Source organism: Salvelinus namaycush, chromosome 30, assembly GCF_016432855.1.
Source record: "Salvelinus namaycush isolate Seneca chromosome 30, SaNama_1.0, whole genome shotgun sequence".
In the NCBI taxonomy this organism is placed as follows: Eukaryota; Metazoa; Chordata; class Actinopteri; order Salmoniformes; family Salmonidae; genus Salvelinus; species Salvelinus namaycush.
The window spans coordinates 32,032,298-32,056,827 of record NC_052336.1 but is presented as its reverse complement, the minus strand read 5'-3'; the positions used below and the strand labels follow the sequence as shown (position 1 = coordinate 32,056,827).

The 24,530-nt window shown below is 42.4% G+C and overlaps 1 protein-coding gene across 1 annotated transcript in view; it reads left to right on the top strand.

Annotated features, from left to right (window-relative positions):
* The window catches only part of fam184aa (family with sequence similarity 184 member Aa), a 49,364-nt gene that overhangs the window by 5,866 nt on the left and 18,968 nt on the right, over window positions 1-24,530 (top strand). The window contains 10 exon segments of the mRNA XM_038969660.1: window positions 214-349; window positions 1,577-1,758; window positions 4,132-4,317; window positions 8,163-8,285; window positions 10,346-10,507; window positions 16,667-16,734; window positions 16,736-16,786; window positions 17,640-17,790; window positions 18,569-18,781; window positions 24,101-24,254. Coding sequence (XP_038825588.1) covers window positions 214-349; window positions 1,577-1,758; window positions 4,132-4,317; window positions 8,163-8,285; window positions 10,346-10,507; window positions 16,667-16,734; window positions 16,736-16,786; window positions 17,640-17,790; window positions 18,569-18,781; window positions 24,101-24,254 — 1,426 coding nt within the window.

Below are 24,530 nucleotides of genomic sequence, written 5' to 3'. Positions count from 1 at the left end.
ACTGATTGTCCAGATCTTCAATTTACCAGCTGTGAAATAATCACTGATTTATATGGGAAGGATGAAAATCAGCAATACTTTTGACCTCAAAGTTGAGATTGGAAAAAAGGGTCTACAAACTAAACTACAGTACTACAAACTAAACTACAGTACTACAAACTAAACTACAGTTTTAATGTGTTCTTGTTGCTGTTCCTTGACCTGATATCTCAGAACTTGCACAAGCAGCTGGAGGAAGCCATCCAAGATGGGGAGATCTGGGTGATGCAGTTGAAGGACACGGAGTATGAGCTGGAGGGGAGCCGAGATCGAGTGCAGCAGCAGGCTACTGAGATCCTCCACAAAGCCAGTGAGATAATTAACCCCCATTTAGCTTGAGAGTTTGGATAAAGAATACTAATCTCTGGTATTTTGAATTGTTTTAAATATGTTCAATATGTATTGGTAATTGCTGCCTGTAGGTTTGTAACTGTACGTTTTCCTGGTATATGGGGTGAGAGTGAAATATAACGTTGTCTGGCCAGATAAGAGAACATGTTCTTTTTTGATGAGAGGGGTAGGCCTATTAAAGAAAAAACGCATCGTTTTTTTTGTGTGCTTATTTTTTTCATATTCGCACAGGACTAGTATTACTAGAGAACATGGTTATGTAATTATTACCCCAGAATGTCTGTTATTCCAGAGGACGATTCGTACAGGATTCATTTTTTCCAAACTGCCCCTTTGTAATTCTATATTTTTTTCAATAAAGTGCATAGATAATAAATAGCGAGTAGCAGCAATGTAAAAACAAAAAGAGGGGGGGGGGGGATGAATGTAAATAGTCTGGGTGGCCATTTGATTAATTGTGCAGCAGTCTTATGACTTGGGGATAGAAGCTGTTAAGGAGCCTTTTGGACCTAGACTTGGCGCTCCGGTACCACTTGCCGTGCGGTAGCAGAGAGAACAGAATATAACTTTCAGATGGGACTTAAATTACAGATGTGGTGATTTGTGCACGTGTACATAATTACCTAAGCCCATCTCCCCCATTAAACTAATCTCCTGCGAATAGGGCTAAGCTTGTCAGGTCAGATAAGAGAATATATCTTCTTTTTTTACCAAAGAGAAGTAGGATTATGTACGTTTTTAAAATACATTTTAAAAATAGTTTTTTATTGAAGTAGGGCTATGTGCTTTTACCTTTTGAGAAAAATGTGTTTTGCAGATTGATGAGGGTTATTCGAGGCTAGTTTGATCATCCTTTTATATTCTCCCTCAGTGCCAAGTCCTTCCTCATGTTGTACTTCCCTTTGCAGTTCTATGAATAACTCGAGCATTAAAAGCAGTAAGATATTGTTGGAAAAAACGTATTGTTTTATTTTACTTTTAAGCTAACTTAGCACTTTACAGTGAGATTTTAACCACAAGGGCACTTCATGGACTTTTGAGTGCTGGCTGAGTGTTCATCCCACTTGAATATTCTGACAGAACAGATGTTCAGTGTCTGATATGAAAGCATTGCTCATTTAACTTGCCTTTCTGCTATTGCCCTTCACACCCTCACCATCTGCTTGTTTTGCATGTGTGCCTCCAGGTCAGATAGGCTCTTTACAGGCCACCCATATGAGCCACGAGGCCACTATCAGGGACCTGGACTTGGAGCAGAGCCGCCTGAGGGAGAAGATCCTCAGGCTGGAGGAGGAGAGGGAGAGGGTGCTCAACCAGAGCCAGGCCACCGACGAGCAGCACAAACATCAGGTCCTCTCCCTGGAGCAGGTATTCAACTTCTCTCAGTTTGTAAGATGTGCTGAATATTATATTTAGCTTCTGCTAGTGTCTCGGTGTTTAGTAGATCCGGACACTGGGAAAACAGTGGGAAGTTACGCAGATAGGAAGTATTTGTTTGGCCAACATATTTGGCCAAAAACATTATGTACAGTACAAGTCAACTTGAACTTGAAAAGTTCTTGATATTTAGCGGCTTGACTGATCTTCATGTTATGATGAATGATGAACTGTTTCTCTTTGCTTATTTGACTTTTACCAAATATGGCTATCTTCTGTATACTACCCCTACCTTGTCACAACACAATTGATTGGCTGAAATGCATGAAGAAGGAAATAATAATTCCTCAAATTAATTAATTCCTCAAATTAACTTTTAACAAGGCACACCTAATTGAATTGAAATGCATTCCAGGTGACTAACTCATGAAGCTGGTTGAGGGAATGCCAAGAGTCTGCAAAGCTGTCATCAAGGCAAAGGGTGGCTACTTTGAAGAATCTCAAATATAAAATATATTTTCATTTGTTTAACACTTTTTTTTTGTGGTTACTACATGATTCCAAATGTGTTATTTCATAGTTTTGATGTCTTCACTATTATTCTACAATGTAGAAAATAGTTTAAAAAAAGAAAAACCCTTGAATTAGTTTTTATGTTCAAAATGTTGACTGGTACTGTATATTGATTGGCATGGCATTGGAAAAGGTTGTTAGCTGCCCATATTTATACAACTGTGCAATTCTGTTTTCGATGATGCCAATGTTTTCAGAACGTATGCATGCTTTCTAGAATTTGCTGTTCCCTCAGGCAGGTACCCACCAGGGAGCTGGTACAGAACAGAATAGTTCTGTATCTCAACCTTTCTCTTATTATGTAATACACTGAAACATCTCAAGCTTCACAGTAGATCCAAACAACGGGGGAAGTTTAGTGAAGAAGCTTAGCCCTTCTATCTTGTGTTTAAAACCCCATAGAGTCGATTTCCGCGGCCCCGTGGAAATCTAATTGACATAAAACACTTTTTCCAGTTTAAGCTAGAGATATCAGTTTTGCATTGGATGTGTGTCAATCCTCTGCATCCGCTGATGCCCGCACTTACGCATCTGCGTTTAAAGGTGACAGAGCTAGAGCAGTGTTAGTCAGACCATCAGACATCCTGAATATCGGTCTTCTCACAAAATCGTTTGTTGTGTCCGAACGGTTTGTCCTGTTTTGACCCCTATATGGAAAGATGAGACTCTCACAAACACGATCATGTTCTCTGTTTTGCTGTACGACCACCACAAGCGTGGTCTGAAGTTGGTACAGCCGATCTGCCAACTTCTGTCTGTAGTGTCCGAACAGTTTGGGCTACACACTAATATGGAAAGGTGAGACTCGTCCCCCCGGGACCAGTTGAAAACATTAATGGAAGTAACGTATACTGTGTATGGAGACTGTTTACTGCCAAAAACGAAGCAGTTAAATACTGTACATTCAATATAAATAAATGTTTCCTGATCTTTCTTATATCTCTGATATTGTACAGACTCTTCAGAACAAACTTCCTTTAGATTTTTTGGGGGACGATCAGTTGTACCATGTAGTGAATCTGTTATTCAATGCGTTTGTATGGGCTTATAGCAGTAAGACCAAATGTAATTTGTTTTTGATAATTTTTTTTATACTTCAAGGGGTCTTAGAATGTAAAACCAAATAGCTAAATGATCCATCCTTGGTATAACCGTATAAGCTTCCATATAGCGTAGTGTATATACAAATGTATGTGGACACCCCTTCAAATTAGTGGATTCAGCTATTTCGGCTACACCACAGCCGTTGCTGACAGGTGTATAAAATCGAGCACACAGCCATGCCAACTCCATAGACAAAAATTGGCAGTAGAAAGGCCTTACTGAAGAGCTCAGTGACTTTCAACGTGGCAACAAGTCAGTATGTCAAATTTATGCCCTTCTAGAACTTCCCGGTCAACTGTAAGTGCAAGGAGAAACAATGGCTCAGCCGCAAAGTGGTAGGCCACATAAGCTTACAGAAGGGGACTGCCTAGTGCAGGTGTCCACATACTTTTGGTCATGTAGTATACATAGTTTATCATTTCTTTAGCGGATTTTAAAACATTAACATATTGATTTTAAGAACCATCGGGGTTCCATTAATAACACTGCAGAAACTGCTGTGCTAAGATGAAAGTAGCCCATCTGCTCTCTAAGAGGAGGGGACATTCATCTATTAGATTTCAGCTGTGGTTTGTTTCATTACAGCCACCACATGTAAATGTTTCATGCATCTATGGCCCTTCGGATCTGCCGGGGTGTGAAATAAATCTTGGCTATCTCCCCCCCCCCCCCCCCCCCCCCCCCAAGTCCCTTCGTGAGGAGAGGCAGGGCTATGAGAAGGAGCTAGCGAGGCTGAGGGGCAAATACGAAGAGGAGGGTGTGAGATTCAAAGAGGCCCAGGCACAGGCACTGGAGGAGCTGTCGGAGAAACACAGGGCGACGCAGGAGAGCGCACAGGACGCTGCAGAGAAGGAGAATAATCTATTGATGGCTGTGAGTATAGTGCACACACATTGCCCTACACACTGTTGTATACACGCTATTTAATACACTCTATTTATGCTACACTCTGTGCACACACACGCAACCACACTCAAGCCCAGTATTTATTGATATATTCATATACAATGAACTTGGTACACACCCCCAAGCCTACCTACATACAGTGCCTTCAGAAAGTATTCACAAACCTTTACTTTTTCCACATTTTGTTGTGTTAATCTGAATTTAAAATTGACTAAATTGAGGGGGGGGGTTTTGTCACTGGCCTACACACAATACCCCATAATGTCAAAGTGAATAAATAAGTTCAGGAGCAAAAACTTGCTAAACAAGTCACATAAGTTGCATGGACTCACTCTGTGTGCAATAATAGTGTTTAACATCATTTTTGAATGACTACCTCATCTCTGTACACCACACATACAATTATCTGTAAGGTCGTCCCTCAGTCGAGCAGTGAATTTCCAACACAGATTCAACCACAAAGACCAAGGAAGTTTTGGTCTGGGCCACCAGTGGCCTCGGACCCTCCTTTCCGTGTTTCTGTCAGTGGTTCTGATTCAGCCCATATTTGAGGGGGTGCGCCAGGAGGACTTACCATTGATTCTTATGGCTCCCCGTTGGCCCAGGCAGCCTTGGTTCACAGAGAACATTCACATTTTGGGCGGGGACCTGTGGATACTCCCGTTGCGCAGGGACCTGTTGTCCCAGGCACATGGGCAGGTTTGGCAAGTGAGGTGAGAGATTTGGTTCCTATGTGCCTGATGGCAAGAGGTTTACTGCCTTTATGTTATTGCTACCATTCAGTCTGCAAGGGCGTCCTCCACGAGAGGGTTTTATGCGTATAAGGGGCAAACGTATGAGCTCTGGTGCCACGATATAGCACTTGTTCCTTTTCAGTGCTCTGTGAGGGCTATCCTTATGTTCCTACAGGAGCATTTCAAGTGTTCTCCATTTTAAAAGGCTACATTGCCGCTGTCTGGTGGGAATTGACGGAACCTCACCGGGGACGGTCCTTAACCTATTGCACCCACATGGGACTTGGTGTTGGAGACACTGTGTGCAGCCCCCTTTAAGACTCTGGAGTCAGTAGATCTGAAGATCTTTTCCTACAAATCTTCCCTGCTCATGGCTTTGGCCTCGGCTAAATGTGACCTCCATGCGTTGTCCATACACCCTTCCTGTACTCAGTTTGACCCGGGCGACTATAAGGTTGCGTTCAAATGCGGCCTTTGCCCCGAAAGTCATGGCTATGTCCTACAGGTCCTTAACTTTTGAGCAATTTCCCTTTTCGTCTCCTCCTTTTGCTTCTGAAAAGCAACAGAGGTTACATGCCCTGTGTCCGGTGGGAGCTTTTCGCACGTTCATTGAACGGAGCCGGGATATCTGTTTATGTGACCAACTTTTTGCCTGTTTTGCTAATCCAGCTCACGGCAGGGCACTCTTTAAGCAGCATCTCTTCCACTGGATTGTGGAGGCTATCTCTCTGACATTTAGCAGCAAGGGTTACCTAGCGGTGTACGCGCCCACTCCACCAGGGGTCTGGCAGCATCTTGGGCATTGTTTAAAGGGTCTACTATAGGAGATATTTGTGCTGCGGAGAGTTGGGCATCACCACACACTTTTGTGAGGTTTTATCACTTGGATGACACTGCTACCAGTATAGCACAGTATTCTTACAGCTGGGACAAAAGTAAGTCACTAGGCAGTCCCCCGAGTGTGCAATATCCAGACTACCGCATCTGGAGTGGTCAGGTCTGGGTGGTCTGCCATGGGCCATTTCATTTAGCATCTGTTGGGGTCGGCTTGTTGACTGACTGAAAGCGAACGTAACGTTATGACTCTAACTACTGTTCGCTGTTGGAGGGAAATGAGGTACAACACCTATTTGGCCCCACAGGTTCCTGGGCTCGGTGAAGTGGGGTATTAAGGAATGAATCCAAGCCTCACGCTTATCACCTGTGGAAGGCAGGGGCATCCAGCGAGGGGTGGATTTTATTGGCCTTGTCATGTGTGAGGTCCTTCAACCAAAGTCGCGAGAGTGCGACTCCCCATAGTATCTTGTACCTCGATTCCCTAATTGACAGAGTGAAATTAAGGAAGCCTGTTCAGAATAAAAAGTATTCCAAGACATGCATCCTATTTGCAACAAAGCACTAAAGTAATACTGCAAAAAATGTGGCAAAGCAATTCACTTTTTGTCCTGAATACAAAGTGTTTTGTTTGGGGCAAATCCAATACAACACATTACTGAGTACCACTCTCCATATTTTCAAGCATAGTGGTGGCTGCATCATGTTATGGGTATGCTTGTAATCGTTTATTACTGGGAAGTTTTTCTGGATAATGGAGCTACGCACAAGAAAAATCCTAGAGGAATACTTGTTTAGTCTGCTTTCCACCAGACACTGGGAGATGAATTCACCATTCAAACAGATTACCAACCATTTCGAATCCCACCGTACCTTCTCCGCTATGCAATCTGGTTTCAGAGCTGGTCATGGGTGCACCTCAGCCACGCTCAAGGTCCTAAACGATATCATAACCGCCATCGATAAGAGACATTACTGTGCAGCCGTATTCACCACATTCTTATCGGCAGACTCAACAGCCTTGGTTTCTCAAATGATTGCCTGGCCTGGTTCACCAACTACTTCTCTGCTAGAGTTCAGTGTGTCAAATCGGAGGACCTGTTGTCCGGACCTCTGGCAGTCTCTATGGGGGTGCCACAGGGTTCAATTCTCGGGCCGACTCTTCTTTGTATATATCAATGATGTCACTCTTGCTGCTGGTGATTCTCTGATCCACCTCTACGCAGACGACACAATTCTGTATACATCTGGCCCTTCTTTGGACACTGTGTTAACTAACCTCCAGACGAGCTTCAATGCCATACATCTCTCCTTCCATGGCCTCCAACTGCTCTTAAATTAAAGTAAAACTAAATGCATGCTCTTCAACCGATCGCTGCCCGCACTTGCCCGCCCGTCCAGCATCACTACTCTGGACGGTTCTGACTTAGAATATGTGGACAACTACAAATACCTAGGTGTCTGGTTAGCCTGTAAACTTCCAGACTCACATTAAGCATCTCCAATCCAAAATTGAATCTGGAATCGGCTTCCTATTTCGCAACAAAGCATCCTTCACTCATGCTGCCAAACATACCCTCGTAAAACTGACTATCCTGCCGATCCTCAACTTCGGCGATGTCATTTACAAAATAGCCTCCAACACTCTACTCAACAAATTGGATGCTGTCTATCACAGTGCCATCCGTTTTGTCACCAAAGCCCCATATACTACCCGCCACTGCGACCTGTCCCTCAAGTTAAGCACAGAAATGTCAATGACTGTCAGGCAAATTTAAAGTTTTCTTTAAACAGCAGTCTCAGTGCGTGATTGAGTTATATAATCTATAATTTTTATTAAAAGAAAATGTAGTCTCATAAAGTTATTTAAAATTGCACATATTATATTAATTTTCCATTTTTTTATTAAAGGTTTTAATGAAATATAGACCTACTAGTCCTTTATTCTTGAATTATTTTACATTCATCAGCCTTATGATTTCCGGTGCTCTTGATAGGTCGTTATTTCATTGGGGGCGGGAATAGAAAACCTAGGCGAAGAAAGTTGCAGCTGTCCGTTATCAATGTGAGATCAGCTAAATCACTGGTTTGTTCTTGTGGGTTTTGCATTGCAATCAAGCTTATTTTAGCACGATGATGCATTTAATCTCCCTTCAGTATCCTTTTAAGAAAACCAGTGCTCCATGCGAAGTTCAGCTTCTTTGTTGCATCTCAAACTCATCTGGGTATTGACTGTCACTTTAGGAAATGGGGCAGGAGTTTGAGATTCGGCGACTCTCATTGGAGGAGCAGAAGAACTGTCTCCATCAGCAACTGGACAACCTGAAGAAGGAGCTTTCTGCCAAGCTCAATATAGCCAATCAAGAGGTAAGGAAAGTCTTTGACATAAACCAGGTTTCCATCCAATTATGCAATTAACGTACCTGTCAGATAAAATTACTCATGAAAGACCAGATTACAACTCTCAAATTGGCAGTACATTTCCTAAACGTCGACAAAACAAAATTGGCTAGAGTTGATCACGCTCTCCGTAGCCGATGTGAGCAAGACCTTTTAAACAGGTCAACATTCACAAGGCCGTGGGGCCAGACAGATTACCAGGACGTGTACTCAGAGCATGCGCGGACCAACTGGCAAGTGTCTTCACTGAAATTTTCAAATTCTCGTTGACCGAGTCTGTAATGCCAACATGTTTCAAGCAGACCACCCACCATAGCCCCTGTGCCCATGAAAGCGATGGTAACCTGCCTAAATGACTACCGCCCCGTAGCACTCACGTCGGTAACCATGAAGTGTTTCGAAAGGCTGGTCATGGCTCACATCAACACCATCATCCCGGAAACCCTAGAACCACTTCAATTTGCATACCGCTCCAACAGATTTCAATCGCACTCCACACTGCCCTTTCCCACCTGGACAAAAGGAACACCTATGTGAGAATGCTGTTCATTGACTACAGCTCAGCGTTCAACACCATAGTGCCCTCCACGCTCATCACTAAGCTAAGGACCCTGGGACTAAACACCTCCCTCTGCAACTGGATCCTGGATTTCCTGACGGTCCGCCCCCAGGTGGTAAGGGTAGACAACAACACATCCGCCACACTGATCCTCAACACAGCGGCCCCTCAGGGTTGCGTGCTTCGTCCCATCCTGTACTCCCTGTTCACCCACGACTGCATGGCCAAGTACGACTACAAAACCGTCATTAAGTTTGCTGACGACACAACGGTGGTAGGCCTGATCACCGACAATGATGAGACAGCCTATAGGGAGGAGGTCAGAATTCTGGCAGTGTGGTGCCAGGACAACAACCTCTCCTTCAAATTGAGCAAGACTAAGGAGCTGATCGTGGACTACAGGAAAAAGGAGGGCCGACCACGCTCCCATTCACATCGATGGGGCTGTAGTGAAGCAGTTCAAGAGTTTCAAGTTCCTTGCTGTCCACATCACCAACAAACTATCATGCTCCAAACACACCAAGAAAGTTGTGAAGAGGGCACGACAATGCCTTTTCCCCCTCAGGAGACTGAAAAGATTTGGCATGGGTCCCCAGATCCTCAAAGTTCTACAGCTGGACCATTGAGAGCATCCTGACCGGTTGCATCACTGCCTGGTATGGCAACTGCTCGGCATCTGACCGTAATGCGCTACAGATGGTAGTGCGTACAGCCCAGTACATCACGGGGGCCAAGCTTCCTGCCGTCCAGGACCTATACACTAGGCAGTGTCAGAGGAAGGCCCAAAAAACTGTGAAAGACTCCAGTCACCCAAGTCATAGACTGTTCTCTCTGCTCCCACACGGCAAGCGGTACGGGAGCACCGAGGTCCAACAGGCTCCTTAACAGCTTTAATTAATCAAATGGCCACCCAGACTATTTACATTTACCACCTGCTACTCACTGTTTATTATCTATGCATAGTCACTTTAACCTTACCTACATGTACAAATTCCCTCGACTAACCTGTACCCCCGCACATTGACTCGGTACCAGTACACCCTGTATATAGCCTCGTTATTGTTATTTTATTGTGTTACTTTTTATGACATTTTTTTGTTTATTTAGTAAATACTTTCTCAACTCTATTTCTTGAACTGCGTTGTTGGTTAAGGGCTTGTAAGCATTTCACTGTAAGGTCTACAGCTGTTGTATTCGGCTCATGTGACAAATACCATTTGATTTCATTTGAATTAGAGACAACTGTGATATTCTGAAGTACCCAAAACAGCCACTAAATGTCCTGTGATAGATCACATAAAATCCTTAAGATACCAACATTCTTGTAGTTTTCTGGTAAACTTAGAACATTTACAGTACTATACCCTTCCCTTTTGCAACCTTAGGCATGGCCATTCCTCTCTGCCACTACTACCTGATTTGGTCCTTGAGTTGCACGACATCTGACCTCATTTCCCGTCCACTGCAGGTGTCTCACCTTCAGGAGTTGGTGAAGGAAGGGGAGCAAAATCTTGGCTCTGCACACAGCCACATCTCCAGTCTGAAGGACACCCAGGAGAAACTATGCATTGAGCTGGACACCACCAGAGCCAGAGTGAGAGAGACCAGCAACCTGCTCACTGACCTGCAGGTAAGACTTTTGAGAAGATGTGCCTTATGCTCAGATCTAGGATCAGCTTGCCTCACCAAATCCTCACACACTATTTTGTGCATACCATCAAATTATATTACAAAATGTCTGATTAATTTACTTCCAGTTAATTTAATTCCTAAATCAACACTAGTACACTGAAAATAAACATTAGGTAACTGCTGCTTTACTCATACTCCCTTGTATTCTCTTATTCTCTGCTCAATAAAAAAATTTAATTAATTGAAATACAGAAATCTTGGCAAGATCTCAAATATGTCACTACTGTATATGTAAAATGATTAAGGGAATACCAGATACATGCACAAATATTCCTATATACAGTACCAGTCAAAAGATTGGACACCTACTCATTCCTGGATTTTTCTTTATTTTTACTATTCTTTACATTGTAGAATAATAGTGAAGACATCAAACTACGAAATAACACATATGGAATCATGTAGTAACCACAAAAGTGTTAACAAATCAAAATCTATTTTATATTTGAGATTCTTCAATGTAGCCACCCTTTGCCTTGATGATAGCTTTGCACACTCTTGGCATTCTCTCAACCAGCTTCATGAGGTAGTCACCTGGAATGAATTTCAATTACGAGGTGTGCCTTGTTAAAAGTTAAATTGTGGAATTTATTTAATTGCCCACTTTGCCCACTTTGCCAAACTCAGACATGAAATCCCAATAACAAACTGAGCCATCATATTCATGCATAAAATACCTAATAATGAAAGAAAAGGATTGTAATTTTGAATTCTGTAAAGTTAGTGTGGGAGAGGTGGAAAAATGATTGTTGCCCATCAATACTTATACAACGGCTGGGTCTAATCCTGAATGCTGATTTTCAACAGCGGAGATTTGTATTTACCTTGCTGTCTGTCTCTCGGACATTTTGCAACGTTGTTTCAATATTCAAATTCGATCTCCAACTGTCCCATAGTAATGAACGTGTAGGGGTCGGGAGTCATGACGAGAGAGAGAGGCAGGCAGTGTTTCTCAGCCAGTCAAAATCATGAATCAGCTGACATAATTTTTATGGATATATACAAGAAATGTCAATTGAAAAAAGGTAAAACGAATTGAAGTGCAGCTAGTTTGCGGTCTTTCCAGCTTCAGTTTGAAGATATCGTGTTAGCTGTGTTTTTGGCTAGGTCCTCTGAACAACAGTGTCCTAACGAGAGAGCACATTTTCTATGCCATGCAAAATCGTGCCTCATTAGCTCATTGTTATGGATGTATCCAAATAAATGTCACTTGAAAGCAACAGCTTAAACAACTGCAGCTACTGTTGTTATTCTGTCTGCACTGTTTGACGTGACTGTAAATTAGCCGTAGTTGGCTAGCTAGCAAGCAAGGGATAAAAATGTTGCTTGCCAGTATTGCAATGGACCATTTAGAATGAACAACGAAAGAATAATATCATCAAAATTATGTTTTTAGTGAAAATATGTCAATCATTATTTGAATACTGTATGTTGGTTACCCGTTGTATAAAAGTGATAATGCCCTCAAAGCCGGTGTATGGAGGATATATTGGAACTGTTCTTCTCTGGCCTAACAAAACCTGTGCTGATATATCCTCCAAACACCGGCTTCTCGGGCATTATCACTTAATGAGAAACCACCTGGCATTGACAATTTAGATGGAAAGCTACTGAGGATGGTAGCGGACTATATTGCCTGGAGAAAAGTGTTTGTCCTCAGACCTGGAGGTAAGCTTAAGTCATTCCGCTACCCAAGAATGGCAAAGCGCCTTTTACTGATTCTAACAGTTGACCAATCAGCTTGATGCCGGCTCTTAGCAAACTTTTGGAAATTAATGTGTTTTCACAGATTAAGTCACAAAGACCAGTGAGGTTTTCCAGTGCTTCACGAAGGGTACCTTTTGGTAAAAAAACAGACATTGAATATCGCTTTGAGCATGGTGAAGTTATTAATTACAATACAACCAGTCAATACAAAGATACAGGCGTCCTTCCTAAATCAGTTGTAGGAGTGAACATAAACTGCTGAGGCCAATGGGGATTTTAAAACAGTTACATAGTTTAATGGCTGTGATCGGAGGATGGATCAACAACATTGTAGTTAATCCACAATACTAACCTAAATGACAGAGTTAAAAAGGAATCCTGTACAGATATATTCCAAGACATGCATCCTGTTTGCAAACAAGGCACTAAAGTAATACTGCAAAGAATTTGGCTGTGTGGGACCCCAGGAAGACTAGTTGTCGCCATTGGCATCAGCTAATGGGGATCCTAATAAAAATCAAAAATTCAGACTGAGATTCAGGATGGCATTGACATTGGAGAGCTGCAATTCCTCTGACATGTGAAGGCCCACTAAGTCGATGGAATTTCTTGTCAATGAGTGTCAGGTTGTGTTGGTTCATTATAGTGATTTATGTTCTTGTGACTCGTTTCAGGAAACTAGGCGTATGTTGCTGGTCACTACTTCACATTTGAACGTGAACTTTTTAAAATGTTTTATCAAAATGCGTTTTTTGGCAGAAATGCCTTCTGGAACATGTGAACTTTCATGTGCCTTAATAACAAACTTGTATGCCATCTGTAAATACGAATACAATTGTTAAATTACGAGCCTAGTTGGTTTAGCCACAGAAAAATACACCAACTTTCCCGCTAGCCATGATTGGCTGAGATAATGAGTAGGCTGGACATGCCGAGAGATGAGTTTGGATTGGTCTGCCATATAGCATGCTTCTGTCTATTTGAGCTGGTCAGTATGTGTAGGTAATCCTGTCTAACGCAGCTTATATATATATATATATATCACATAGTAGAAGTGCATAAGTGTTGCTCTCCACTTTCTGGAGGACCGAGTTTTGAATCAGTGGAATTTGAGTATGATAGCTAAGGAGATGGAGAAAACACCTGTTTCCGGATTACATCTTCAATCTAAGGGTAACCATGGCATCCGTGACAGGGAGAAGCATCCACCCATGATGTATACGGGTAAGAGAGTCTAGCTAGCTATATTTTCAGATATTACACATTTCTAATTTTGACAGTCATTTTCATTTCAAGTTAACGTGTACTGTAAACTAGTTAGCTAACGTTAGCTGGCTGGCTCGCTAGCTAACGTTACGTGTATGATCTTATTATTCGTATCTCAGAGCCATTTGCTTTGCTATTTATTGAACCTGGTTGGTTAGCTACCTGCAGATTTATGCAGGGTAGTAACGCCATGAGTTGGGATTATGGTTCAATTGTTTACCTAGCTAGCTACATGTCTTAACAAAAAACTCTACTATGCAAGTAACCATTTCAATAGAATGTCCCTGCGACAACTGTCGATAGACGTAGCTGGTAAATTCGCTCTGGCTATCTACTCCGATTTCAGAGCACTCTCGTCTGAGTGTGCCATAGTGCTGAATAACTGATGAATTTACGAACGCTCAATACCCATTGAATATGGCTGGTGTCAGTAAACGTTGACAAAAAAGCATAAATTGTTGATAGCAGCACAGTTGCAGTCAGCAATGCTCTGGATAATATAAAAACAGCCTAACCAGCTCTGTTAGTGTGAGTAAAAGGGTCAGTGAGCTGTTCTCTCATTTGTGTCTGGAAGTAGCTAGCAAGCTAGCCAATGTTAGCCAGTTAGCTTGGGTGCTTGACTGCGGTTGTTTGGACAGAACACTCGGATTGACACTGAAAGAGATGGGTGGGGCTAAAGCTTAAGATGGCGTGAATGATGCTGAATGGGTGTAGACAAAGAAGAGCTCTCCAGTAGGTACCAAAACATTCAGAGGAAATTTTCTCAAAAGTGAGTTTACAAGTTTATCAACTTTCAAAGCCGAATTACTTTCTCATTGTTCCTCAAATGCAGTGTATGATATACCATTTTGTAGCTTTGTGTCTGCTTTTATCCAATGTAAAAAAATAAAAATAAAAATGTTTTTTTAAACGTTGCTACATAAGACTGAATCAAGGCAGTCGGTCACATATTGTGTGGTTGCATTCTCCCTATTCACCATAAAGTCAACATATACAGCAACTCCAAGGCAGAAAACCAGGATGGTAGACATGATTTTCTGGGAAAGAAATGTGCATGCTCAACCTGAACGGCAATAAAGGGCATCGGAACGTCCCAATGTGCATCACGAATGCAGTGAGCCAGCGTAAGGTCATGTTGGATTCAGGCAGCCATATTGGACTATCCATGAATCAAAGCCTACTTCTACAGTAAATGATAAGGTGACTTAAAGTGACTTAAAAGCCCAATCCTGGAGTGGGGGAAAATTGTAGAGCTAGGGAGAGGGTGCCTGAGTCCAGCGTTCGATTCTCTTTCGTTGGAGCATGCTACATGTTGCAATAGGCCTTTAGAATAATGCAAAACATATAATTGACTCTATCCAACTTGATTAGCGGGAAACAAACCATGCCAGTCAGCCTACACATCCGGCCCATCGAATCTATACTATACCGAAACTGATTTCACACATAAGAGTTAGACTGTAGTTAGGAGGGGCCCTAATGTTATTGCAAGTGTAGGGGCTAAACAAATAAATCCACAGAGGAACCTTTGACTGTAAAAAATGTCAGTTTTCAGTGTCTGAGCCCATTTGTTTTCCTTAGAGCCGATTTAAATTAAAATAGCCACAACATTTCAAAAAATGTAACGATGTATTTATATCAGGCAGGACCATACAGCATTGAATGAGAGCAAATTTGACTTGGAAAGTTGACTAATAAGCTACCAAAAAGTAAAACTTACATTCATCATAAATATTAATTGTTGCTATTTCCACCCATTGTATCTCTGTTGTTTTACAGGTCTATATTTCGAAGATGCATTAAAATACGCTAATGCTGTTTCTTTGTGTATGTAGTGCAGACAACTGACTACTTGTATTTCAAATGTAAAAAATATCAACGCTTGCAATATTGGGTTACATGAGCTTATGTGGCCGATTCACTCTCCAACCAGGCATATTCTGTACTTTTTGAGTTTAGGGGGCGTGTCACTATCTATAAATTAAAATATGCCATAAAATATTTTTACACAACCATACTTTTAAAATATGGGATACATAAGAGACATGGTTGTGTTTTGTTGTAGCTCGGGTAGGGGTATCTCCTTTTTGAGGTTTGGCCACTATCTTAAAAGGGAAACGGTTCATGGTAAAACCCTATCCCTCTGCAAATAACCCTTTAAGAATCAATTTTCCTAAGAGTGTATGGCTACAATTATTTAGGCAGTTTGGCTTATAATAATTGACAAAAATCACAGTTGGTACATCATTGTGCACATGTTGTACACATCACAGTAGCCTACAGTTGGCAAAATAACTCAATTGATTAACGCTGCAATATGTCATTTTTTTGGGGAGACCCAACCAATTTCACGTAGAAATGTGCGTTATAGACCTGTCATTCCCATTGAAAGCAATTCTAAGAAGGTAGATCTGTTCTATGCTCGCTCTTTCTATGCTTCCCGTTCATAAGTTTTGTTTTTGCGTCTTTTACTTTTGGTTTTGTACACCAGTTTCAAACAGCTAAAAACACAATTTTGGGGGTTATTAAAAATATATTTTACAACGGTTTAAATGGTGCATAAACTGGAGTTCAGCGAACGATTCAAATTTGCATAAACAGGATATGGCGGAGCGAGTTCCTGTATTCAACAAAGTCATTGGTGGACAGAGCGACAAACATGTCGATTCTGTTTTTAGTGGAGATCTTCTATGTGTAAAGTAATGACACACTTAGTTGTTCTATGAGTGGTCTGAGGCAGTCGTTAGCTTACAAGCGTTTTCAAGTGCAACATTAGTTACAATAGTTTTGGGAAACGGCTCTGAAACTTTGCGATGCTTCTACGGAGATTCTAACGATGAACTTAGCCTTAAGATGCTTTTGGCAAACCTGTCCCTGGTTAATAGCTTGGGTTGATGTGTAATTACAGACTATATCCAAAGAGAAACAAAGTGGAACATTTATCATTATAATCTTGCTTTTGGTGTCAGTCTAAACTGCAGATTCTCCTCATTGAGAAGGAAATAGTATATATATATTATTTTAACCAAATGTTTATCTCCATTGCCCTTTTCTGTACTTATAACTAATATTGTATCATGCCTCAACTTTCCTGAACTTGTCTCTGGTTTGTCCACGTGTCCAGGAGGAGATTGAGACCCAGAAACAGCAGCATGAAGCCAGGGTAATGTCAATAAGGACAGAGGAGAAGCAGAATTGACAAAATGGCTGAAGACCTGGACCAAAAATGGACTTATGCTCTGAGGTAGGCCTTTATATCAGCCAATAGGTAACATCGTCCCTAAGCTATTGTGCATAGTGCAGATAAGCCTGCAATAACAACTCAAATATGGCCTATGTGGTAGTGACTAAATAAATAAAAATTGTTTGGCAGAATTAGATTTTAGCGAATCACATGACTGCAAGGCGTGGCTCCGAATCAGAGGTACACAAGATAGGGGAATGGGTTATGAGGTTCGGAGGGAGATAATTTATTCGAGATAAAGCCAAGGGGGAGGGGTTTGGAGGGAGATGATTGATTAGAGATAATGGCAATGGCTACAGCAGGTAGCCTAGCGGTTCAATCAAATCAATCAAATGTATTGATGAAGCCCTTCTTACATCAGCTGATATCACAAAGTGCTGTACAGAAACCCAAAACAGCAAGCAATGCAGGTGTAGAAGCACAGTTTATAGCGTAGGGCCAGTAACCGAAAGGTTTCTGGTTCGAACCCCCGAGCCTGCAATTCAGTTAACCCCACAACAACACCTGCTCCCTGGGCATGATGACATCGATTAAGGCAGCCCCCCCTGCACCTCTTTTATCAGAGGGGTTGGGTTAAATGTGCAAGACACATTTCGGTTGAATACATTTCTAGATTGTTCTTTTTCTACTGGATCAGGACTTTTACCCACTCTTTCTATTGGGTTTACAAAGGCTATGTTTGACTTGTTGATCCAGTAGACCATTCAAGCATTGGGCTGAAGTGTCTGGTGAATGAGTTTACCCAGTACGGCTGTGCAACCCAGAATCTGAGATGTAGTGTTTCAGGCTTCAGGATCATCAACGTCTCTCTTTCTCTCTCTCTACCCCTTCCTTCCCCTTACCCACTCTATAGGGAGGAGTTGAGGTTGCTGAAAGAGGATTTGACGGAGGAATATGAGGCCGACAGACAAGCCTCCTTGTCCCAGCTGTCTCAGCAGAAGGAGCTGGAGTTGATGGCGGCCAGGGAGGGTTGGCAGAGGAAAGTGGAGGACCTGCTGGAACAGGTAGTGTAACACACTCCCTTTCGCATTGTCACGATTTTCAGTATCACAGTACTTTTGAGTAAGTAAGGAAAGAAAACATGAAGCAGACTGAATTTCCTGAGGAAAATGGTTGTGATGTTAACATGTGGATTTATGTTGTCACATTTGTTAATTTTTTAAGCTATAGCTCACCATTTTACTTTAATCAGGTTTGTAAATGACCATAGAGTTTAGTCTGTCTTGTTTTCTTTTTTTGTCATGGAAAATGTAGTATCATATCATCACGATACTGGGAATGTAACAACACTACAGCCTGTTGAACACGTCACACACTCACACTGCACCAAATACCCTAGTTTCAGACTCCTAATTATCCTTACACTTCATAATATTCTAGCTACTTCCATTCCAGTCGGAAGAACTTAAGTGTTTTATCTCGGGAACACTCAAGTTGCTTTCTCTACCGACTGTAGGATAAAAGGAACATGAGGTGTTAACCACACTGGGTGGAGACCCGAATGGCAATGTGTCCAGCCTGAGACATGCCAGTTTTATCTTATCTTGATTATTGCCCAGTCACAATAATAATTGTATATATATTTTTTTTTTTATTAATACACTGCAGGGGAAAAATGAAGACGAAGTGCACATTGATCATGGTTGTGTCCCAAATGTCACCCTATTTCCTATATAGTGCACCTTCTGACCAGGGCCCAAAGTAATGCAATACAGGAAATAGCATGCCATTAGGGACACATAGCATATAACACACCCCTCCCTCTCATCCCTTTCTCTCCAGATCTCGCTGCTGAAGCAGAGTCTGGAGCTGCAGCTCTCCCAGTCCCAGGGCGCGCTGCAGCAGCTGCAGGCCCAGTTCAGCCAGGAGAGAGAGCACCTGAGCCATCAACTCCAGGAGCTGCAGCTGGAGCACCAGCGCAGGGAGCACCGGCTGCAGGAGGCTCAACGCTGCGCCCATGGCACACTGGAAGACGCCCGCCAGCACCAGCTCAGGGTGAGAGAATAATACACACACACACCCCTCATATATATTGTGCAATCAGAAGGTATTCATACCCCTTGACTTATTCCCCCAAAAATTGTGTTACAGCCTGAATTCAAAATTGATGACAATAACATTTTATTTTATAACAAATGGGTTGAATACTTATTGACAAAATACATTTCAGATTTTCATGTTTAATTAATTGGTCAATGTTTTTGTCAAGGGGTGTGTATACTTTCTGAAGGCATTGTAAATACTTTGTACCCATACACATGCTCCATACACCTCACGCATTGACCATTGTTTCTCCAATAGTTTTTGTGGTATAAGACAGCATGTACTGTTAACCATCCCCTACTCTGTGTCTCCATATCCTATCAGATACTTAAATGTTTTACATTTTAGTCATTTAGCAGACGCTCCAGAGAGTAGTGAGTGCGTTCATTTTTGTACTAGTCCCCCGTGGGAATCAAACCCACAACCCTGGCGTTGCAAGTGCCATGCTCTACCAACTGAGCTACACAGGAGATATACATTGTCACTGTCACTCATCTGAAATGGTCACTGTGTCTCACTCTCCCTCTTTATCTCCCTCCCTCACTTTCTCCCCTCCCTTTTTATCTGCCTCTCTAGTACCTACAGTAAATGCACTTTTAGCCAGTTTATTAGGTACACCACCCCGTTCATGAAAATGCTTTGGTCCTACAGACACTGAGTCATGGGACCGCTATATAAAACAGACAGACAGGCATCGAGGCATTCAGTTACTGTTCGATTGAACGTTGGAATAGGCAAAACGAGTGACCTAAGGGACTTTGAGCTTGGTATGATCGTCAGTGCCAGGCGCGCCGGTTTCAGTATCTCAGAAACGGCCGGCTTCCTGGGCTTTTCATGCATGACAGTGTCTAGGGTGTACAGAGAAACATCCAGTCAGCGGCAGTCCTGTGGGCGAAAACAGCTCATTGATGAGAGAAGTCCAGTGGCCACGTGGTCACCAACACTGGACAATTGAGGACTGGAAAAACATTGCCTGAAAACCCTGGTTCCTGTTACGTCATGCTTGATGAAAGAGTCAGCATTTGGCGTAAGCATCAGGAGTCCACTGCCTCGTCCTGCCTGGTGTCAACTGTACAGGCTGGTGGCGGTGGTATAATGGTGTGGGGAATGTTAGGTCCCTTGATACCATTTGAGCAACGTTTGAACGCCACATCTTGTAGAAACCTTGCCCCGGAAAATTCAGGCTGTTCTGGAGGTAAAGGGCGGGTCCAACCCGGTACTAGATGGGTGTACCTAATAAACCGAAACACTGAGTGTATTTCTCTTCTCTTTCTTATACCTCTCCATTTCCTCCAGCTGGCTCCTTCTCTCTCTTTTTCTGCCCCTCTCTTCTCCTAATTTATCTATACCCCTGCTCCCTTTCCTTTCTTCCACTCAGCCCCCTTCCTCGCTCCCTCTCTCCATTAGTCCGTGTCCAGTTGGATTCATTCCCATTCCCACCCTTGTGTCCATGTCACCATCTGGATGTGTCCTCTGACCTTAAGCCTCAGTCACCAAACCAAACCACAGATCAGTGAGTTGGAAAAACTGCAGTGCTGCTGCTACCAGACCTGCTGATGTAATGGCAAATAATCCCAATTGAAAACCACTGCTGAATTGTTGCCCGTTACAAGAATGTGGGCTTCTTCAAGAAAGACTTCAGGCTCTAAAGAAAAATCATGGAGTTGCAGGTATAGTAATTGGATTTCAAGTATGCATCAAAGCAGTATTTATATTGTAGTGTGAAACAAAAGGAAGTCTGTATAATAATTCAGATAATATTCTGTGTTTGCGCAGTAAGGATATTGTTTTTGTCGGAAACACACTTACTAACTTTGATTGAATTGGGATCTTAATAACTCTACTGGCCTCTTACCTAACATATCAATCCATTTCATTTGTGAATACAGTGCAATATACCGTATCGACCAGCACCTGTTGGCAGTGTTATCAGGACTAACCTCCAGTAAATTTGATTGAACCCAGGAGAAAACCTTTGATGTAGAAAAAGCGGCATACAGAGGCTAACAGGCTCTATATTTGCCTCGCACCCATGCTGGGGCCTTGAAAGCTATACCTCTTAAGTTACTGTTCAATAAGTTAACAAAAAATGTTTTTTAAATCAACAGGCAGCTGCTTTTATATTAAAATGTATCTGGAGAAAAAACAAAGTTGTTCTTCATAGTCACAGTGCAGCGCTTGGTAAAAAAAACAGCACATATTTCACTGAACAAAAATGTAAACCGAACAAATTTTCCATATGCACAAAAAGCTCATTTTGGTGCACTAATTTGTTTATATCCCTGTTGGTGAGCATTTCTTCTTTGCCAAGATAATCCACCCACAATGACAGGTGTGGCATATCCAACAAGCTGATTAAACGGCGTGTTTATTGCATAGGTGCACTGTGTGCTGGGGACAATAATCGGCCACTCTAAAATGTGCAGTTTTGTCACACAACACAATGCCACAGAGGTCTCAAGTTTTGAGGGAGCGTGCAGTTGGCATGCTGTTTGTAGGTATGTCCACCAGAGCTGTTGCCATAGAATGTAATGTTAGTTTCTCTACCATAAGCCGCTTCCAATGTCATTTTAGAGAATTTGGCAATACCTCCAATCGGCCGCACAACAGCAGACCACGGCCAACCGGACAGCTGATAAAACTGTGGGTTTGCTAAACCTAAGAATTTCTGCACAAACTGTCAAACTGTCTGAGGGAAGCTCATCTGCATGCTCGTTATCCTCAACAGGGTCTTGACCTGACTGCAGTTTGGAGCTGTAACCGACCTCAGTCGGAAAATGCTCCCCTTCGATGGCCACTGGCACGCTGAAGAAGTGTGCTCTTCACGGATGAATCACGGTTTCAACTGTACAGGGCAGATGGCAGACAGTATGGGCTCGTGTGGGCGAGCGGTTTGCTGATGTCAACGTTGTGAAAATAGTCCCCCGTGGTTGCGGTGGGGTTATGGTATGGGCAGGCATAAGCTACAGACAACGAACACAATTACATTTTATCAATGGCAATTAGAATTTATCCTGATGCCTATTGTCATACCATTCATCCACCGTCATCACCTCATGTTTCAGGATGATAATGCACAGCCCCATGTCGCAAGGATCTGTACACAATTACTGAAAACGGAAAATGTCCCATTTCTTCCATGGCCTGCATACTCACCAGAAGTCACCTATTGAGCACATTTTGGATGCTCTGGAAGAACGTGTACAACAATGTATTCCAGTTCATGCCAATATCCAGAAACTTCACGCAGTCATTTAAGAGGAATGGGACAACATTCCACAGGCCACAATCAACAGCCTGATGTGTCGCGCTGCAAGAGGCAAATGGTTGTCACATCAGGTACCGACTGGTTTTTGATCCACACCCCTACCTTATTTTTAAAGGTACTGTTTCTGTGACCAACAGATGCATATCTGTATTCCCAGTCATGTGAAATCCATAGATTAGGGCCTAATGAATTTATTTAAATTGACTGATTTCCTTATATGAATGCGTGGCCATGCACGCCTCCAACTCAATCATCAAGTTTGCAGACGACACCACAGTTGTAGGCTTGATTACCAACAACAATGAGACAGCCTACAGGGAGGAGGTGAGGGCCCTCGGAGTGTGGTGTCAGGAAATAACCTCTCACTCAACATCAACAAAACAAAGGAGATGATCATGGACTTCAGGAAACAGCAGAGGGAACACAATGCATCACCGGGGGCAAACTACCAGCCCTCCAGGACACCAACAGCACCCGATGTCACAGGAAGGACAAAAATATCATCAAGGACAACAACCACCCGAGCAATTGCCTGTTCACCCCGCTCTCACCCAGAAGGCGAGGTCAGTACAGGTGCATCAAAGCTTTGAGCGAGAGACTGAAAAACAGCTTCTATCTCAAAGCCATGAGACTGTTAAACAGCCATGACTAACATAGAAAGGCTGCTGCCAATATACAGACTCAAATCTCTTGCCACTTTAGTAAATGTAATACATTAATTTAATAAAGGTATCACTAGTCACTTTAAATAACAACACATTAATAAGGTCTACAGATCCTACATTACTCATCTCATATGTATTTACTGTATTCTATACCACCTACTGCATCTTGCCTATGCCGCACGGCCATCGCTCATCCATATATTTATATGTACACATCCTTATTCATCCCTTTACATTTGTGTGTACAAGGTAGTCGTCGTGAATTTGTTAGATTACTTGTTAGATATTACTGCACTGTAAGAACTAGAAGAACAAGCATTTCGCTACACTAGCTTTAACATCTGTTAACCATGTGTATGTGACCAATACAATTTGATGTTTCGTGATAATATGTCTTATTGTGAGGTCCCTGGCAATTCCCAGCCCTAATAATTATGGATATGAATATCATCCTCTTCATGGTGTTATCCTCAATAGGTACACAAAAAAGGTAGAAATATGAAATATCCTTCTTTTGATATGAACTATAACTCAATACATCTTTGAAATTGTTGCATGTTGCGTTTATATTTTTGTTCAGTATAATTTGAGACACTAAAATGGTGGACAGTTGTTTACCTCATGGTAGTGGGCTGCTCTGTCCGTCAGCTCATCCATCTGTAATGTCAGCCTTTGTCACATCTTATTGTGATATTTGACATACAAATCTTAACATTGTGACCCGTTTCATACATCTGTTGTTTGTCATGTAGACTGAAGGAGGATGGACTTTGCTATAAAATGCTGTGGCTCAAAACAGCTCGTTGAGTTCTCAGTGATCACCTCCAGGGGTGATTACCAACCAGCTCCATTACTGCAGTAATTAAATAATAAAGTTTGATTGTTTTGAAGAAATCTAAAAGTCTCACCTTTTGATTACAATAATTTCACCACACTCCTCAAATATTGCCTAAATAGAGGATGGCATTACATAATCATGTAGCTTCACCCTGTAGATCAAGCTGCAGATCAGCAGCAGCAGCTGACTTGTGTGTCTGTTCTCAAAACTTGCAGGCGGATGAGTTTGCTGACACTCAGTCAGAATGCGCATAAGCTTTTCGTATGTTTTTCCTCCCCTCGCTCTGCTTGTTAGATATTATGCACATTCTAGAAAAACATTCTTGCTGTGTCTGCGCGTATATGCATTTACATATGTTTGAAAATATATTATGTAATTTTAGGTGATGTACTGTATGTGTTGCTACCATTTGTACAATGATTTGTTGAATGATTAAACACAGTGTGTGTGTGTGTGTGTGTGTGTGTGTGTGTGTGTGTGTGTGGTGGGGAGGGGTCTAGGCTTTGGAGGAGCGTTTGAAGCAGGAGCAGAGGGAGGAGGTGCTGTCGCTGAAAGATGCCCACAGACGCACACTGGACATCCTCAGACAGCAGTCAGAACAGGAGCTGCAGACGTTGCGCTTTGAATTGGAGGACGAAGGCAAGGCCATGCTGGGTAAGAGCCTCACACACTGGACACTTTTTTTAAAGAAGTGGGGCAGTACCACTCTCCACATATTTTTTGTTTATTGGATAGGCTGGAGGTAGAGGTAGAACCCATGCGGCAGTGGTATATGTGATCCAGAGGCAACAGCTTAAACCGCAAGACAACCCTAAGCCACCGCGCTGGACTATTCGATCACAAAAGCCACCTATGAAAGAACACACACACACTCCCTCCACACACACACACACACACTCTCCAAAGCTCTTTTTAATGAACCAATGCATA